Source organism: Zalophus californianus, chromosome 7 (genome assembly GCF_009762305.2).
Source record: "Zalophus californianus isolate mZalCal1 chromosome 7, mZalCal1.pri.v2, whole genome shotgun sequence".
Classification (NCBI taxonomy): domain Eukaryota; kingdom Metazoa; phylum Chordata; class Mammalia; order Carnivora; family Otariidae; genus Zalophus; species Zalophus californianus.
Genome location: NC_045601.1, coordinates 75819037 through 75840152, shown reverse-complemented (window position 1 = coordinate 75840152; position 21116 = coordinate 75819037). Strand labels below are relative to the sequence as shown.

General features: G+C 36.1%; 1 protein-coding gene across 5 annotated transcripts in view; it reads right to left on the bottom strand.

The window, feature by feature from the left end:
- Positions 1–20862, bottom strand: part of IBTK (inhibitor of Bruton tyrosine kinase) — a 106990-nt gene extending 86128 nt beyond the window's left edge. For 2 of the 5 annotated variants that reach the window (XM_027601601.2, XM_027601602.2), the window contains exons 1-4: positions 19112–20847; positions 9010–9711; positions 2580–2676; positions 1299–1423 (exon numbers count right to left, since the gene is read on the bottom strand). In XM_027601601.2, coding sequence (XP_027457402.1) covers positions 1299–1423; positions 2580–2676; positions 9010–9330 — 543 coding nt within the window. In that variant the 5' untranslated portion in view covers positions 9331–9711; positions 19112–20847. Of the gene's footprint in view, positions 1–1298; positions 1424–2579; positions 2677–4496; positions 4594–9009; positions 9712–19111 lie in introns of those variants that run through there. The other 3 variants (XM_027601603.2, XM_027601604.2, XM_027601605.2) reach the window with 3 other exon arrangements.
- Positions 20863–21116: the final 254 nt, after the last annotated feature.

Genomic DNA, 21116 nt, shown 5'->3' with positions numbered 1-21116 from the left:
CCAATATTAGAATGCCATTCTATAATTTGACTTATATTCAACAACCAATACCAGAGTTTAAGTGTTACAACCTTAAAACCTCTGAATTTTTTAAGGAGATAAGTGATTATGCCTTTTCATCTTACTTCTCTGGAATATATTATGCTGAGATTAATAATTTCTGCTGCATGGCAGTATAGTATGAGCCCATTTCAGTGACTAATGGGGCTCTCCATATAACTGGTGCTCAGTAAATATTCCCATAAAACTTGCCTTCTCTTTTCCGACTGTTTTTTACACTGTTTTCCTTCCTAACCTATCCACAGTGCTTGCTTCAATCCTCATTCTGTGGTAAATAAAATTCCTTATATACTTAATCTCTTCACAAAATATTCTCACTTCCTTCCCTTAAGTGTAGCTTTCTCCGTAAGTGTACTATTTCATCCTAACCAAGGATGAAAATGCTCATTTCCTCTATAGCACATATATCTGAGGACCGGAAGGTATAATCAGTCTCTGGTTTACTAATGCTACCATTTATTCCTTCACTTTTGTTGAAAACTCCTTGCTCCTGAAAAAGTTCAGCTCATGAAAGGTGACTAGATCATGGATTAACTCAGAGAAGGAAAACAGGCATCTTTTCTAAGTAAGTGCCCCAACTGTGATCAATCGTTAGTGGCTGCTATGGGTGGAAGAGCATTTTAAGGACTCTGAGGACCTAGTTAAGCTCAGATGAATGTGCGTGCACGCGCGCGCGCACACACACACACGCACACACACACACACACACTGCATTATGGAAAAAGATGAGTATGTCAACAGTAGCAAAATCCATGGAAGTGGAAGACATCATCCAACATAATGAACTAAGATCAAAGACCAAAACTTTCCAATTACATCAACTAGAATTTTATAATTACTTATATTTAAGAACTCAGGTTCGCTCACCTAAAACTAGTAACACTGAGTTTCAACAACAAATTCACTTGAGAAACAATATGAAGAACTCTAATTTTTGTAAAATGAAAACAAATGCTAGAAAATCTATACAAGTTCTACCTTTAAAAGTAGTATCTCTATAGTGCCTTCTAATTTCTAACACTGCTTACACAAACATCTCATAGTTTTATGGTATTTAACACAATGTAAATATGCTTAAAGCTAACACAAAATCTAAAATAGAATTCGTGAAGTTCTATTGAATTCTAAGTGTTATTATCCCTTCAACAAAGTTAACATAATCCACATGAAAAGATAAACTATCAAACACCAAAGGTCTTTTTAACCTCTGAAAGTACTCAGACTGTACTTCAAAATACCTGCTTGATATAAACCCCACTCCGGGAGAACAGATCCACCAACTCTGGATGATGTTTGCTATTCTGGCTTCCATGACCCAGGGTGAAATTTGTATTATCTCCCCAAGTGTAGACATCTGTAGGATCTAAAATGTAAATTAATTTTTATACTTTTATATTTTAAAACAAATATCAGTTGAATTCAATTATATATATACTCTACTAATTAGTTTACCTCAAACAGACTCTTTACAGGAACTAATTTAACCAGCATATTTAGAAAGATGATATCAACATTATCTTTTACATTATGGAACTATTAACATATTATCTAATTCTAGGAACAGAAACCAGAAAATCCAAATCAGCACAGGGCTATCTCAATGTTAAGAATCTAATACTTGTTTCTTGTTTCGTTAGCAGCTAGTTTAACTGCCAAATGAGTAAAATACTGCCTGCCGTATCCACTTAGTTTCCATGAAAACAGTAATTATAGTTATTTAAATACAGAATGTTACTAATAGATACATAATATATATAGTATTATTTATATTATATACATACATATAAGGGTTTTGGATGAAACAAATGTGATATTAGTTACTGTTCCTACAGAAACATTAACTTCAATACTTTGCTCTTGATAGATGCAAAAATCACACTCGTGATCAGGGTAATAACTATTTTAAAGTGGGATAAAACTTAATCATAGCTAAGTTTATGATCTAAATCTTCATTTTTATTTTGGAAGGCATATAAATTCCCTGAATGGAATTTTATAACTATAACTTGCAATAAAGTATCCAAAGTAGAAATAAAAATGAAAAATGTGTCCTTACTTAGCTTGCTCACTACTTAAATGCAAATTATAGAGTGGCCCCATTTAAAACTCTTCTCCTTTTCCACCAATTTCCATTTTCCAAGTTCAAAGGCAAACAAATTAGAGAAATAAGTAAAATCAGAAGGATGTGAGGGTAGAAGAATCACTTCCTTTTCCCCTCTACCTCAAGTACTGATGTTACTTTCTGGATGCACATTAATTACTTTACAGTAGTTACAATTCTGTCTTACCACTTAGGGTGTGTTTTTACTCTTACATAGTATAGATTGAAATTGAAAATGCAAAATAAACCAGTGTTCTGAATAAAAACTCAAAATTATCAGGTAACATACACCAAGGTAAAAGTTCTTTGCAGATATCCACACACAAATCAATTTTCTCAGGTATTTTAATAAGAACAAAGTTTCATTAAAATTTTCTAAGCTGTACCTTAATGGAATATATTTATGGAATTTTCTTACCAGTAGTTTTGAATACTACATGAGTTGGTCTATCCTTCATTACAAGATCCAAAGCTGACAAGCCTTCTTTGTCTTGAATATACAGACTAACACCATGCTAAGAAAAAAAAAAAAAAAAAAAGACGAAAAAAATATTTAAGTTACCTCCTATGCCCACCCACATTTTTTTCCACACACAGAAGAGAATTAAGAAAAATCAAATATCTAATTCTTAAAATAAGAACCAGAAAACCTGAGGAAATAAAATAAGTAACATTTAAAATCAAAATGAACTAGATGTGAAAATTTTCTACGGTAAGGCAAGTCTGACTGCCTAGAAGGCCCTAGCTCTGGGTCTGTCTGCACCTGTGCATGCACTACACTTTACATATTTAAAAAGCCATGCTCCATGTCTAGTTCAGTTAAGGGCTATAAAGACTTCAAGGTAATGGCACAACAGTACTTATATTAGAATTTAGTGTTTATAAATATAATGTGATCACGTAGGCCCCATCTCTTCTTGCCTTGAACTTTGTTATATCCAGTATTTACATTAAAGACAATTAGTCCTTTATTTCTATTTGTGTGATATAAGTTTTCATCTTTGTATTTAAAATTTTTATAGCATTGTTTAGTTATGGCTTCTTACAAATCATATATAAATAATAGTATCCTTAAAAAACCTGAGAATGTGTATGTGTTTTAAGGATGAATTTAATCTTTCTATCTTCACAGTTCAAAATCAAACATGAAATAGAATATTTTCTGTCCCACTTATTTAAGGCAGTTAGCACACCCTATCCCTATCACCATACTTTTCTATCTTTTAAAATATAATGGAAGGGGGGCAGGAGGGACAGAGAGCAATGCTCAATTCATATTGTTATTACTTAACTACAGTTTTTAAATATAAAATGTTCTTCTTTTCAAGAGTAACTTTTGGTACCTCACACCAGTCAGAATGGCTAAAATTAACAAGTCAGGAAAAGACAGATGTTGGCAGGGATGCGGAGAAAGGGGAACCCACCTACACTGTTGGTAGGAATGCAAGCTGGTGCAGCCACTCTGGAAAACAGCACAGAGGTTCCTCAAAAAGTTGAAAATACAACTACCCTATGACCCAACAATTGCACTACTGGGTATTTACCCCAAAGATACAAATGTAGTGATCCCAAGGGGTACATGCACCCCAATGTTTATAGCAGCAGTGTCCACAACAGCCAAACTATGGAAAGAGGCAAGATGTCCATCGACAGATGACTGGAAAAAGATGATGTTGGTATATCTATATATGATGGAATATTATGCAGCCATCAAAAAAAGGTGAAATCTTGCCATTTGCTACGAGTGAATGGAACTAGAGGGTATTATACTAAGTGAAATAAGTCAATCAGACAAAGACATGTATCATATGATCTCACTAATATGAGGAATTCTTAATCTCAGGAAACAAACTGAGGGATGCTGAAGTGGTGGGGGGGTGGGAGAGATGGGGCAGCTGGATGACAGACAGTGGGGAGGGTACGTGCTATGGTGAGCACTGTGAATTGTGTAAGACTGATGAAACACAGACCTGTATCTCTGAAACAAAAAATACATTATATGTTAAAAAAAAAAAAAGAGTAGGAAGGGAAAAATGAAGGGGGGAAATAGAATGGGGAGACGAACCATGAGAGACTATGGACTCTAAGAAACAAACTGAGGGTTCTAGAGGGGAGGGGCATGGGGGGATGGGTTAGCCTGGTGATGGGTATTAAGGAGGGCATGTTCTGCATGGAGCACTGGGTGTTATATGCAAACAATGAATCATGGAACACTACATCAAAAACTAATGATGTAATGTACGGTGATTAACATAACATAATAAAATTACATTAAAAAAGAATAACTTCTGGTATTTGCTGATAGCTTAATAAGACATTCAATAATTAGACTTACCTCTATTTTAACCTGTGCAAGTCATCACTGCCTGTCTGTACACAGTTCACTTGGGTAGTTACAGGCAGAGAACTATGAAGTTATTAAACTCTGTGACATGTTGGAATCCTCTGTTTTAGGTTACTTAGGAAAGAAGAATCTCCTCTTACCTTGTAACAATGGATTCCTAACAATCTAAAACCAATTCTAAGTTCATTATGTTCCAGATGGTTATAATACTTGATTTCACAAGAACTGTCAATGAGCAAAAAATACTCAAATGAGCTAACCAGTAAAAAAAAAAAAAAGTGATCTAAGATTTTGATAATTTAAAATCATATGTTACCTACTACTTTAAAAAAATTAGATATAATAAATCCATGTGAGAAGCCAGCAGTTTAACCTTTTAAGAGAAATGAATGTAGATTCCAGGACAAAGTGCTCCAAGCTATGAAGGTGACAAATGGGATCCCAGAAACCTAGATCCCTAGAGAGTTTATTTTGCCAGTTTTATAAATTTTTTATATTTTTTTATTTTTTATAAATTATAAATTTTCCTAAACTTTACCAACTGGACCCTATTAAGACCACATACATTTGCATCATCCTAAGTAGCCCGAACTGCATAAGACTACATTTGTTTGGCCATTAGAGCTCCCTAGATATGGTAGACTCTGACATTTTCTAATATACTCACCTTAAACTCTAAAGGTTGCAGGACCAGTGCGTAGTCTATCCTATTTACAGATCAACTCTTTACATATCCCCAAAATAGACAAATTCATTACTTTGTTAAATAGCCTTACAAGCCTGAGCATTTCATGAGAATGCTCCACAACAAGGAGCAGATGCACTTTAGACACAGCTATTCCACTACAAACCACTAGTAACACTACTGGACAGGTCTGTCTGCAAATACAGAGAACTGTTTTTGTTTGCTTTGACTATCTTCCTGAAAGCAAAGCGTTAAGATAAAGACTGGCATGCAGGTAATTTCCTTGGGAAGAGATCCTAGAAAGTGAGGACCAGAAGAGTAAATAAAAGGAGGAAAAACCAATACAAGGATGTGTTATCAAGCAGGCCACTGCTAAGGCTTGTGCACGATCCTGCCAGGAAATTCTGGGAACCTTATACAATATATCACAGAGTAATACTCCAGTCGAGGAATAAAAGGGGTAAAGTTTTAGCCCCAGTTCCCATTCTTCATTAGCAAAGAGTTGCTCTAAAAGGGATTTAACTCTCCTGTACTTTTGGTTGGTCATGCATGAATGCCAAGCTTTGGGACATAAAATAAGAGGTAAGCAGTAGATGCTAGAAACAAACTGCAGATTTAGACCTATACAAAGCTGCTAGAAGCCTGTACACAACTAGCTAGAATAAAGGATGAGGCCAAAATTATATGAAGTGGTTCAAGAGAAGTATCTGATACACTAATTTTTCCAAACTGGTTATGAGCTAAATTGAGTGAGTTTAATATGGCTCTCTCACTAATGCTGCCCATATACTGCCAAAAAAGTCAGAATCAAAAGACTATCTTGATTCTCAGAGTCCATAGTCTCTCGTGGTTCGTCAAACTGAGGGGTTCTAGAGGGGAGGGGGTGGGGGGATGGGTTAGCCTAGTGATGGGTATTAAAGAGGGCACATACTGAATGGAGCACTGGGTGTTATACGCAAACAATGAATCATGGAACACTACATCAAAAACTAATGATGTAATGTATGGTGATTAACATAATAAAAAAAATTAAAAAAAAAAAAAAGGACTATCTTGAGACTATAATTTCCAGTGGGGTAAGATGGGATGTATTCTACTCTCCTTCTTTCAAGCCTATTCTTCAAAGCTTTGATAATACTGTTGGATACATCAGCTAGATGCCCTCATAACTAGAGAAAACAAAAAAATAAGCATTTTCTTATATTCAAATGACATGGTTTTAACATCATAAACTAGGAATAGTTTTAATAAACTGGTCCGGCTATCTAATTATCCTGGGGCAGGGAGGTGGGAGATACTTCAGATCAGTTCTACTTAGTTTATAACTCTTCTATTTTAGTTTGAGGAGATTTATCTTGTTTATGATTTGACAATTAACTATATTACTCTTATTCATCACTCGTTCTATTCTGTGAGGTATCTGATATCCCTCTAATAAAACAGCTTTTGCTTAGGGAACCTTAGTTAGCTTCTGTTTCTATGAAATATGAACTCTAATACACCAACATTTATTCTCCTATTTGTTTATTTAATTATTTGGTTTCAGTCTATCTCCTTCTACTAAAATAAAAACTCAAACAAAAAAAAGGATTCTGTCTGTCATGTTCATTACATATCCCTAGGACCTAGGTTAGTGCTTCGCACACATCAGGCACTCAAAAAATTTGTTCCAAATACTTTACAAATAGTATAGCATTTAATCCATACAATCTTATGATTAAGTTAGTTCTATTTACAAATGAAGAATTAAAGCAAGTTTTACCAGAATAGTAAGTAAACCACCAGTATGAAAAAACAATGGTATAGCAGTAACAGAAACAGCAGGACCCTACAAGCACAGTCTTTGCCAGCCACTCATCTTCTCATGGAACCAACGAGCCAAAGAAGATATGCATAAGATAGGCTGTCTCTCCTCCCACTTTTGGTAGACAAGTAGTTTCTGCTGAGGTTTTGTTTATTTGTTTTTGTTTTTTTATCTTTGGCAATCAGGAACTGACAGTGCGGGTGTATATTTATTGTACAATTTGTTTTGGCAATTAAAAAGTCTTATAGTTATAAAGTTGTTATCAAATGCAATTTATTTAAAATGTGTATTTGTGGGGCACCTGGGTGGCTGTCATTAAGCGTCTGCCTTCGGCTCGGGTCATGATCCCAGGGTCCTGGGATCGAGCCCCGCATCAGACTCCCTGCCCCATGGGAAGCCTGCTTCTCCCTCTCCCACTCCCCCTGCTTGTGTTCCCTCTCTCACTGTCTCTCTCTCTGTCAAATAAATAAATAAAATCTTAAAAAAATAAAATAAAAATAAAATAAAATGTGTATTTGTGTATGGTCTCTCTCTGCCAACCACAATACCTTAAGGGCTATAGTTGTCATAACACCTTATATGCTACAGTTGTCCAGAAGTGGAACTGACATGCACACTCCAATCACTGCAGCTCTTCCAATAAAATGATGTTGAAAGGTCAAAAGAAAAAAGGATATACCATGTTGAGACATGAATACTAAATGGATAGGAAAAGGTTTCTGTGGGAAAATTTTATCAGTGCAATGCATCCACTGTTAGATATCTATCATTGATCAATAGGGCTCTGATGATAATAAAAGACAGTCAAGCCAAGTGCAAGGTGGCCGAAGGCACAAATTTCCTGGCTTCTCTTATCCAAGGAGGAAAGAATGAGGATTTCTTAAGGGAAATGAAACCCCAAAGGGAGGGAAGGTTCAAAATTCAGACCAGATCCTATTTCAAACTGAAGCCCCAAATCCTGACACCTGAATGTCAACTCCTATGACAACAGAAAATCCAAGGATGCTCTCCAGCTTTACACGACTGGCAGTCATCCAAATTTCTAGCAGAAACTGGAAAAAAGCTGAGGCTTTAGATGTGGGAAAGGGTAAGAGTAGAGCTGATAAGATGCTTTAACTTTTACCAACCTAGCTTTCTGTATAAAATAGATTACAGTAAAGAATTAAACCATCTAAATCAAATGTTTTAGATGTAAGAGGAATTAACAGTACTATTAGTAAACTTTTTTAAACTCAAAAATAGATGAAGACACTGAAGATAAGCTCCCTAATGTGACCATAAGTTCCTTGAAGACAGGAAGTGTTTTGTTCTTCTCTGTGTCCTCTACAAACACGATAAAATGGCTATACAAAAAAAAAAAAATTCAATTTAAAATTCATGACTTCTGAGTTTTTAATGTGCATTCACTAGTGAAATGACATTGGGGTGTACTTCAAAACCCTTCATTATTTGACTATACAGTACAACAAACCTAGATTGAATCTACTTGATGGGAAATTTCAAATAAATTTAACTGGTTCTAATTACTATTTTTATAACTATAAACACTTTATCCTAGCCAAACAAGAAATAAGCATACTATCCAAAAAACAGTCCTTAAATGTTGTATTTCAATAACTAGTGCCCTTTTAAAGTAGCTAATAAAAGTTAAAGAAAAGTAAACCATTTTTCTTAAGAATACTAAAAGGTTATAGGGATTAAATGATAAAATGTGTGGGATTTACTTCAAAATAGTGTGAGATAAACAAAGGCAGTGGGGATATATATAACACATAATTAGCCAACAGTCCATTATGTATTGTAAACTTTGGTATATGTTTAAAATTCTACATCATAACAAGTCTAAATAAAAATATATATGGATTTGAATTCTAAAGATGAGTCAGTTACAATAGTAAAAGATATCAAACAACTAATAAGAACAAACTCAAATCCTTGGAAAATAGGGTGTCTGAAAAAGACTAAGAAAAGCATATACCAGACCAAATAGTTTTAAATAAACAAATGACACTTACCTTCAATAGAGACCAAACACAATCAATATGTCCATAAAAAATGCTTCTGTGCAAAGCTGTCCATCCTGATTCCTTGTCTTTCACCAGTAGATCCACTCCTTTCTCAATAAGCCAGTCTAACACTCCTTTCTTTCCACAGGAGGAAACAAGGTGGAGGGCATTTCTGCCAAAAGCATCTTTGATAGTTGCAGCATTGTAACAATAACTGGAGAGAAAGGCCTTAATCTGGTTTTCATTCCCCTTTGTTACCACAGAAAGGACATCCAAAGCATGCTTCAGGGATCGACACTTTGATGTGCAGTCAGGGATGGAAGAATTCATCCTAATTGTTTTTATACTGCTTAGTTTAGTTCTTTGGAGTAGTCAGTTAAGACTAATTTTTAAAAATGAAAAAGCCAGGACAAAAGGTGCTATTCAGAAAGATTTATAGAGAATAAATGACCTGTTTAGGATTATAATTTAAATCCTCAATGGCAATAGTATAAAACTATATATCTTTGTACAATTTATTTTGGCACTTAAATCAAAAAATTATAAATAGCTCTATAAAGTTTATATCAAATGCAAGTTCTCTATTAAAAAAAAAAAACTTTCCACAGTTTATAAATTATTCCTGGAGTCAAGCACCAAGGGGGAGTGAGGAGGGGAACTCCCCCTCCACACTGTCTGATCCTTTTAAATATCCATAATTGCAAGGGTGACCTGTAAAAAAAAAAGGAAAGAAAGAGAAAGTAAAAAATACAAAATCTACTTCTTGTTCTCCTCAAGTACTTTACAACTACCTCTATATTTAAGTGCCCCTAAAGTTCCCCTAATTCTTATTTCAAAAAAATAAATAAATAAAAGTATGTCAACTTTTCACCTTCACATCCACAGTATTCTAGAACTATACTAATCATCTTCACCTCCTTTTTTCCATTCTGCTTAAAGTTAACCTCTGTATCTGTACTCTGGAGTCCACCTCTTTCTTTCCAAAAGCTTCATTCCTTCTCTCTTGTATTTTTACACTCTACTAGCTATGTCCCCACAAGATATAAGCACACTTAAATCTACCATCTTTATAGCAAACCCATCTCAAACCTTTACCCCCTAAAATTATTTCATCACCACCACCACCCACCACCACCACAATAACCAACCCTCTCATCATTCAGTTTTTACTAAGAGCCAGGCACTGTGGGATAATGTTCTCTGTGCCTGGAAAGTCCTTCACCATAGGACCATAGGAGGAGATGATAATTAGATATCAGGTATCAAAACAACTAGGTATCAACCTGAAAAAAATTAAATTACTTACTTTATACCTTACACCAATATAAATTCCAGATGGGTCAATGACAAACATAAAAATAATACCATAAAAGCACTAGAAGAGAGCATGGGAGACTCTTTTTTATAATTTCAAACTACAAAAGGCCTTTCTAAGTATGATCCAAAATTCAAGAGTTATAAAATATTAATAAATTTAGTCAGTTTAAAATCTACATTAAAAAATTTTTAAGACAAAAAAGGAGAAAAAGCTTCCTTAACATATAGTCTCTACAAATAAGAGACCAACAGAATAAAACTCAAAGAATTTGATATTTCTCAAAAAAAAAGGAAATTTAAACAGATTTTTAAAAAATAAAAAGAGACGCACCTCACTCAAAAGAAATATAAATTAAAATTATAATGAGATACCATGCAACAACATGAATGGAGCTAGAGAATATAATGCTGAAGCCAGTCACAGAAAGACAAATACCATATGATTTCACTCATATGTGGAATTTAAGAAAAAAACAAATGAGCAAAGGGAATAAACAGAGAGACAAATCAAGAAACAGACTCCTAATTATAGAGAACAAACAGAGGGGAGGTGGCAGAGGGGATGGGTTAAATAAGTGATGGGGATTACGGAGTGCACTTGTCTGTGATGAGCAAAGGGTGATTCATGGAATTGTTGAATCACTACACTGTACACGTGAAACTAATATAACACTGTATGTTAACTAATTGGAATTAAAATAAAAATTTTTAAAAAACTATAATGAGATACCATTTTTTTATCTATCAAAATAGCAAAGATCAAAAATGTTGACATTACTATGTATTGACAAGATTGTAAGAAAATACGTACTCTACTCCACTGCTGGTAAGCATATAAACTCATACAATTTCTTTGGAAAGCAATTTAGTATAGTTATGAAAATGCAAAATACACCTTCTTTTCTGACCCAAGCAATTTTACTTCTAGGGATTTATCTTGGAAAACCATATCCATGTGTGAAATGGCATACATACAAGAATATTCAATGAGTCATTGTTTTAAACAGTAAAGTGTGGAAAAAAACTAAATATTTAGAAGTAATTATATCCATGCAACAGAATATTATTCATGTATCAAAAAGAATGAAGCAGCTATACATTTTCTGATATGAAATAATCTCCAAGATACATTGTACAATGTCCTTTAAAATGAGATGTATATATAATACCATTTATGGAAAAATTGTGTATGTATTTACACATTTGTGCTTGAATATGCATGAAAGATGTCTAAAAGAATACACAAGAAAATGGTTAAGAGTGGTTCCTCTGGAGAGGAGCACCAATAGTTGGAGACAGAAATGGAAGGCAAACTTACTTATATTTTACTACAAACCACTTTTGAATGCTTCACCATGAGCATGAATACCTATTCAAAAATAAATATCTAAAAAATATAAATAAATGCTAATATATTGATTAGGGAGTCTGTCAGAAAATATAGAAAACTCAGCCACCATATAAGAGCCTCTAACTTCCTTTCTTCCAATATGCTACCGTCTGCTTTGCCCTGTTCAGATCTGGAGAAATGAAATACAATTTGTCATCTATTTGATAAACTACTATTCTTCAGGTTTTTTACTTCCTGTTAGAGAACTAACCACCTATATATTAGAAATTTTATATCTAGAGTGGTCTAGATGGAATATTTCTCCATCATCTTTTTATTTATCATCTCCTAATTATTTTTCTTGCAATATTTTTGTACTCTGGATTTTATTCTATTTTATTTTAGTCCTCTGGATTTTAAGTAACTAGTCAATCCATTTCATAATGGTTAGATTTTAAAGCTTTTGTAATAGAAATTCTATGTAAATTCTCTTCTCCAAGGTACTGATCATAAATACTGCATAGAACAAACAATCCTAAAACCACAAAAGACCCCAAATAGCCAAAGCAATCTCGAGAAAGTAGAACAAAGGTGGAAGCATCACACCCCCTGATTTCAAACTACATTACAAAACTGTAGTAAATAAAACAGTATGATACAGGCATACAAAGAAACACCTAGATCAATGGAACAGAATAGAGCCCAGAAATAAACCCATGCATATATGACTTATAACAAAGGAACCAAGAATATACAATGGCAAGGGGACAATCTCTTCAATAAATGGTGTTGGGAAAATTGGTCAGCCACATGCAAAAGCATGAAACTGGACCCTTATCTTAAACCATACCCCAAAATTAACTCAAATGGTTTAAAGACTTAAATGTAAGACCTGAAACCATAAAACTCCTAGAAGAAAACACAGGCAGTAATAAGCTCCCTGATATAGGTCTTGGAGATGATTTTTTTAATCTGACAATAATAGCAAAAGCAACAAAAGCAAAAATAAACAAGTAGTACCACATCAAATTAAAAAGCTTCTGGACAGCAAAGGAAACCATCAACAAAATGAAAAAGCAATCTACAGAATGGGAGAAAAATTTCTGCAAATCATACATCTAATAAAGGGCTAACCTATATAAAATATCCGAAGAATTCATACAATTCAAGAGCAAAAAAATAAACCATCTGATTAAAAAAATGGGCCAAAGATCCTCATAGATTTTCCAAAGACATACAGATGCCCAACAGGTACATAAAAAATGTTCAACATCACTAATCATCAGGGAAATGCAAATCAAAACCACAATGATATATCACCTTTCTCCTTTAGAATGGCTATTATCAAAAAAATAAGAAATAATTACTGTTGGCAAGGATGTGGAGAAAAAGAAACCCCTGTACACTACTGGTGGGAATGTAAATTGATATAACCACTATGGAAAGTAGTATGGAGGTTCCCCAAAAAATTAAAAATAGAACTACCATATGATCCAGCAAGTCCAGTTCCAGGTATTTATCCAAATAAAACAAAACACTAACTCGAAAAGCTATAGGCACCCCCATGTTCACAGCAGCATTATTTATAATAGCCAAGTTATGGAAACAACCTAAGTGTCCATCAATGGATACATGGATAAAAAAGTTATATATACATATATTATACACATACACAATGGAATATAATTCAGCCATTAAAAAGGATGAACTCTCGTCATTTGTAACAACATGGATGGACCTCAAGGGCATTATGCCAAGTGAAATAAGTCAGAGGAAAGCCAACAACATATGACTCTCTTATATCAGATTGGGGGTGGGAGGGAAGAAATGGATGAACTGGTTTGTTTAAGTAAATTGAATAAATTTTAAAAAATAAAACTTAAATTCCCTGAAATACTTTTTTCATTTCTATTTTTAAATATATACTTTGAATGACAAAGAAAAACAGTTATGAGGCAGCTATTTAAAGGGACATATATGAGTTTACTATATGTGTAGGGGAAACTTCTGTGCACCATAGATAGATATGAAACATTGCAAATCTGCACTTTCAACTCCCATTTCAAACCACACTAAGAGTCAGAAGTCCTAAATCTAACTAGTTCTTCAAAATTCTGACTTCCCCATCTAAAGGTGACAGCACAAAATTAGAGGATTCCCAATCCTTTCTAGCTCGTTGTTTCTACTAGTCTGTATGTTTTATAATTTGATATAAGCCTTATAACATTCATCCCCACCTTAAACTGTTGATTGGTATAAAAAATAAAGTGTTTCTTAGTTGACATAAAGAAAAAGGTACCAAAGCCTCAAGTAATTTAAAATGTGAAAATTGGAAAACAAGATACATGGCAAAATAGTCAACTGTAGTTAATTTCATTCTTTTGAGGCTCTAAAATTTTTCCACCTTTGTATTTTCAGTGTACTCATAATACCTGAAAGGAACTACTTACTGGCAAATAACTCAAACACTACATGAAAGAATTAAGGTGTAACCAAAGAAAATTCCCTAATTGTTACTATATATAAACAATTAAAATGGAAAAAAGGGGTAATATGAATGTAAAAATGGTAGCATACTATAATATATGAGAAACATACAGAATACTATGAACATAAATACGGAAGTGACTAAGAGCTGGTGTTTCTTAGAGTCTTACATATTTAGATTCAAATATAGCAATGCCGGCTGTTAGTAGTTACATAACTTTAAAAATTACATAATCTCTTTTCTTCATCGGAAAACAGATACAATGTCACCAACTTCACAGGGTTACTGTAATGATAAATGAAATTGCTTAGCCTGGTACCTGGCACAAAATAGGCATTCAACAAACAGTAGCTTTTATTACTATTATTTCTTCAGTAACAAAAGGGTAACAAATTTAATCTCAAAATTCATATTTGAGTTTCATTGTTATGAAAACCTGAAAACCATGAAAACCTGGTTTCCATGCATATTTCTCCAATTAAACCATATGTACTATGGTTACCAAAATGTCATGAAAACCTGAAAACCATGAAAACCTGGTTTCCATGCATATTTCTCCAATTAAACCATATATACTAAGGTTACCAAAATGACCTCCAAACCTACAAATACTTTGATACTTTCAGTTCTTACTTAACTTCCCTGCTTTTAGTCATTAACACCGCATTCTCCTACAGTATCTATGAAGGGATACTGAAAGCATAGGGAACTACTGAAGCATTTAAGCATGGGCTCTCTCTCACCCCTTCTTCCAAAGCCATTATCTCTTCCCCTTACCTTCAAATTTTGGGGTTCTCTCAATGTTCCATCTTCTCTTCCTCTCTACTTCATATTCTCCCTGGATAATTTCAATCTCTTTCTAGCTTTTAAGTGTAACCTACGTGCTCATAATCCCCCAATATGTCTTCTACCCTCACATCTTTCCTAAATTCCAGGCCTGTATTTCCAATTACCAGTGTAAATGTTATTTATGCATTCAACAAATGCTCACCGAAAGCAAAGAAAGCAAAGGAAATATTTATTAAGCACCTAATACATACTGGAAATTTTATATCACAGAGAGGTTAAGTAATCATAGCACCAATAAAAGAGGAGTTAGAATTCAAGCACAGATCTCTTTAATAGCAAAGTCCAAGCTATTTCTACTATACTACACCGCTTCTACAGTGCATCCACAGTAGGTCACAAGGTACTGGGAATACAAAATAAATATGGTATAAATTTTTAGATAACATGATAAAAATACAGATTCATGGATAATACTGAAATGAAACTATAGCTCATTTAACATCTGTATTCAATGAACAAAATTTATTATCTATTATAGTCTCTACCATCAAAGGGTCACAGTTTGATAGAGGAGACTGATTTCATTTAAGCAAGTAATAAAAACATGATTCTAAACCTATGGTAGAGATAAAACAAGTGACTCACAGGAATAGGGAGTTGACAAGAGAGAGATACGGAAGATTTCCCACATTACGATGAGTACATGTTTGCCTGATAAACTCAGTGTGGGTGGGCATTCAAGGCAGAGCAAATAAATATAAATAAAAGCATTAGAATCATTTTAGTCTATTCTGAAAATTCCAAGTAATTCAGAAGACAGCAAACAGCGAAGCCTAATATATACACAAGGATGGGCCAGATTATGAACAGCTTTCTGTGCATTTCTTTAGGGATAAAGAAAGTGAGCAATTCAAAGACACATTTAGATATTTAAGCTCTTGAATTGACAAGATGTGGTGATAACTCTCAAATTTCTAGCTTGATTATAGGTAGAGTAGGGGGTAAATGCTTGGGAAATTAGAAAAACAAAACAAACTTTTAAAAAAGCAACAAATAAAAATTAAAGGTGAGGGCGCCTGGGTGGCTCAGATGGTTAGACATCTGCCTTCGTCTCGGGTCATGGTCCCAGGGTCCTGGGATCGAGTCCCACATCAGGCTCCCTGCTCCTTGGGAGCCTGCTTCTCCCTCTGCCTCTCTTTCTCTCTCTCTCTGTCTCTCATGAATAAATAAAATCTTTAAAAAAAAAATTAAAGGTGAAAAGTTGTTTTATATGTGATGAATATGAAATGCTGATGGACAACTGACTGGTAGGAGTACAGGCAATTGTTCAACCTTGGGCACTGGCCCACCACAAAGGCATTAGCCAGTAGAGGTTGAGCCCTCAACAACGACTCATAATTGTTCCACTTAACCTTGGTAGGAGTTTAGGTATCCTCCTAAAACACAAATCTGATTATGCCATTCTCTGACAAATCCAAACCTAACATCTACATTTCATGTGTTAAGGTTAGCCTGTGACTTCAGGAAAAGGGTATCAATTAAGCCTGGAGACCACGTGGCATGTAAAATTCAGATTCTATGAATTCAGAACACCGGAGGTAGGAACCCAGGTACACCACTAACTAAATGATCCCAGGCACATCACAATTTCCTAAGCTTCAATTCTCTCACTTAGAAAAAGTGGCAACAACTATTTATATCCTGAGTTGTTCTGAAAATAAATGAGACAGTTCATTCATACGTAAGCACCCAACAAATGTTTAAAGAGAGAGAGAGAGAGAGAGAGAGAGAGAGAGAGAGAGAGAGAGAGAGAGAGAGAGAAAGGAGTATATGAGTATACAGGTCAGAAAATGGCGTAACTTTATTAGAGTCCTTTCTGCTTGGAATGCTTTTCGCCCAAACCCTTACAAGACTGCCAATGTGTCCATGTGTTAGTTACAGAGTTATCTATCATCTTTTAAATTTTGATATGAAAATTCTTTAAAATTCTTTTTTCTTTCTTTAAAAGAAAAAAAAGGGTGCCTGGGTGACTCAGTCGGTTAAGCATCTACCTTTGGCTCAGGTCATGATCCCAGGGTCCTGGGATGGAGTCCCACATCCGACCCCCTGCTGAGCAGGGAGTCTGCTTCTCCCTCTGACCCTCCCCCCTCTCATGCTCTCTCTCTCTAATAAATCAATAAAATCTTTAAAAAAAAAATTCTTTAAATTTTGATACGGACAACCAACATAAATTTCAGCCTCATATTACCCCTTTATATATGAGTACCTTCATTTTACAATGAGGAAATTTACTTGAAAGTTTAAGTAGCCTATCCAAAATTACAAATATAGAAAAGTGTACTCTAGATTCTATCTATTCTATTCTACCCAAATTGCTCTCTCAAAATGAGAAGTAGAATAGTGTAGTACAAAAAAATTACCCTTATTTGCAGTCATAAGAATTGGGTTCCTACTACCTAAAACCTTGGCCAAGTATCCCCCTAATCCTATTTCACCATCTGCAAAGTTGATGATAATAACTTGCCCCGTTAGTATGTACCTTGCCTACACAAAGATTTTAAGTTCTCGGGGAAGGGGGGGAGGGGGAAGGGATGTCATATTTCTTCATATTTCTTACAAAATATATATATATTCCATAAGTAGATTTATTTGTATAAGCAATAATACCAAAATATCTTCCTTTTAAACTTGTATCTATATTAACTGTCACAAAGCTACAAATTATAACTCATAATTGAGTTTAAAAAATTTTTAATTCCTTCTGTAAACCCTGAAAATAGTTCACATAACAATTTTAAAACACACGCACTTACTTCTTTAGGAAATTAGTAATTTTGCTTTATCAATATTGTATTTTAGTCAAACGTTATCTCAAATACTCTCTTGGTACAAAAGATAGAAACTTCAATACTTGATCGGTGCAATACCCAGTTTCACAATAGAAAAATTCCGCAAATTTTAAGGGGCAAGCACATTTCTACATGTAGTAAAAAATTAGTGACCTATTAATAACAGTAAACGGACTTTGATATCATTTATAATAATACACCAAGTAATACTGAGCTCCTTTATGTGGTAGGTAAGTTCATTTATGGTCTACTGAACTTTATATGGTCCTAAACTATAATGAAAGTAAAAGAACGTAGTAAGTTCCTTCACAGAATTTAGCATCCTAAGAACCCTCAATACAAGTTTTTTTTTAATTTAAATAATGGAACAGCCATTTTTTAAAATTTCTTGAGGTAAGCTCTGCTTTGACTAAAGTTTCTGCAAATATCTGTAACAAATTCTTTTTGGAAAGCAGACCTTTCTGCCCTCATCTAATCTATGTTTCTAAAACCAGTAAAAATCAAGGAATTCAAAAAAGAAAAAAAGAGAAGATCAAGAAGTAGCTATGCAAGGATGTGAATTGGTACTTATGGGTGGAGAAACACTACCACTCATAAAGGTCACATTCTTTCAGTAATTCTGATACATTTCGAATTTCAAACGCCCTACTTCGAAGCATGGGGGGAAGGCGGGCGAGGGGAGTGCTACATCAATTTCTGCTTCCTGATAAATATCTTGGAAGTTTTATTAAATATGTTGGAGAACAGTAGTCAAGGATGTCCGGGCTTAGCTATTTCGCTGTTGAACTAAAACTTTTTAGAAAACCAGACAACGTGATACAACAAAAAGCCTCTATCCTGTTCCCCCACCCCCAAAAAGAACCGGTCCCTTTTCACACAATGGTCAATTCACACAGAATTTCAGAGTTAGTACCCCCATAGCGGAGTAAAACTATGTGACCCCAACGAAGGGATAACGAACGGCTTCAAATTCAAGGCTCGAAGGGAAGTGACACCTACAACTACTGAAACTAGCAAGGCAACAACGCTGGAGGGCGTGTCGGGCAGGACAGCAGCGTAGCGCGTCGCAGAACAGACCATTCATAAGCTGAGCGAGGCAGCAGGACGGCGGACGCTGGGACCCCGGCCAGTCGGCCCACTCCGCGCCGTCTCGCTCGAAGCGCGCCAGCCTCGGAGCCACTGGGTTCCCTCCCCGCGGTCCATCCGCGCCACTGGCGTCCCGGTCACCCGCACCCTCCAGAAACTGAATACTGTCCCAGCGCCCCCCTCCTCCGGCTGAAGAGACACCCTCGCCTCAGCCCACTCCGCACGGTGAGGCCGCGCAGAGCACTCCCTCACCAGTCGCTAGATGAAAGTGCGCCCGTGTACTCCGCGAGACGAGCACACAGCTGCGCAGGGACTCATCCTCAGTGACGACAACTGGAGAAACCGAACGGTGCCAGGGAGAGGCCGGTCCCCAGGCCCGGGTCAGCTGTGGAGGCGGCTGCAGATTCAGCCGCGACTACAGGCACCGGGAAGGGGGGCAGGGAGAAAAGGCCGGTGCGGGCGGTGCCCAGGAATAAGACAGGCGTTGATTGGCTGGGGCTCGTGTATGCCTCATGAGGATTGGCTGGTGTCTGCCCAGGAGGCCTCGCGTGGCGACACCTAAGCTGTGGCCTTTCCCGGGAGCCTTGAGGGAGCTTGACCCTGCCGGCCTTCGGACCACGCGCGCAAGCCGGGGGCGGGGAAACGCGGCGGCTGAGGACTCTCAGCCAACAGCGGTGGTGGAAATGTCCCTTTCAGGGTCAGCCGTGGCCTAGGTAGAAACTGCTGCAGGCTTTGAATTCCGGATAAACCCGGGTGGAAAGAGAGCGCAGGAGACCTGGCCGAATGCCTTGGGTCACCATACAGCAGAAGCCAAATGCGTAGGCAACTTGCACAGAAGAGTTCTCCCGTTGGCAGCAACGCCCTTCCCTTCCCGCTCGTACACCCGGATTGTCTGAGAGGCACTCCCTGGGTCCTAAGGCGTCGCTGCCTTCTTAGATTGCTGCGGGGACCTTGCTGCCCACCAGGGTCACGTCAGTCAGCGTCTGACGCCAGGCTTGCACTACGATTTTCCCCATTTAACTCAGCATGCAAGGCCGGTTTTTAAAAGTGCTGGAGTGAAGGGGAAAAAAAGGCGGGGCGGGGGAGAGGACTGAGCAGTATTAAGAGGAGGAGGAGGAAATCAATACTAGTATACCAAATGGGTATCACTGCAACCAAATGCCTCATACAGGTGGCATTCAGTAAATGTTTGTTCAAGGAGGGGTGCTTTGACTCAGAACAACACTAGCCGTTAGGATTTGGCTGTACAGTCGGCCACGTTGTCAATTATACAAGCCACTTAGTCTCTCTCATCTATAAAACGAAGGCGTTGGACTACGTGTCTTCTTTTATTTTTCCCAATTAGAAAGATTTTTTATTTTTTTTATTATTATGTTACGTTAATCACCATACGTGTCTTCTTAAGGGCCGCCAGTTCAGCTTTACTGTCTTTGTAGCCTTCCTTATAAAAGCGCAAAGCCATACATCTGGTTAGGGAAAGGGAAAGGAAGAATAGCTCCCCTGCTGCTCTTCCCAATACAGTGGTCTGTTTCTTTGCCCCTTTTCAAGGTGCCCTGTTTCCTACTTTGATGTAACAAAAACCAATTTGTAATGTAAAAATTAAGTGATTTGGAAGATAAGCTATATATGATGACTTTTATATTACTGAACAAAGAAACCGGTAATGGCAAGTAAGGACAATAATGTATATAAATGCATAGGCCTGAGTTCAAATCTTTTATTGATCTCTTTTATTTGGCAAGTTAATTAGCTTTCCTGAAGATGTACTTTCCTCGTTTGTAAAATAGGAGCAATAATGTATTTTAGAAGCAAAAATGCATTTACATTTGTGAAAAATTATATACAGATATACAGCACAGGGAGTGCCTAGCACTTCATGAATAAAAAAAATCTTACTTTTATAAATCAAAAGGTATTTCCAGGGGCACCTGGCTGGCTGAGTCAGAAAAGTGTGTGACTCTTGATCTAGGGGTTGTGAGTTCAAGCCCCATGCTGGGTGTAGAGATTACTTACAAATAAAACTTAAAAAAAAAAAAAAGTATTTCCATAGTAGCGGAATTATTCCAAGCAGTCATTCATTCATTTTAACAAGAATGCCAAGCCCAGATAATCCCAAAAAACGTTAAGAATAGATTGCTACTTATACAAGTACTACAAAGAATACCATCAATTTAATCTGACTTCCCAAAGAAGTGACACAAACTATGATCCTAGGAATGAGTAGGCGATAACTAGATGAAGCAGGGAAGAAAGAACA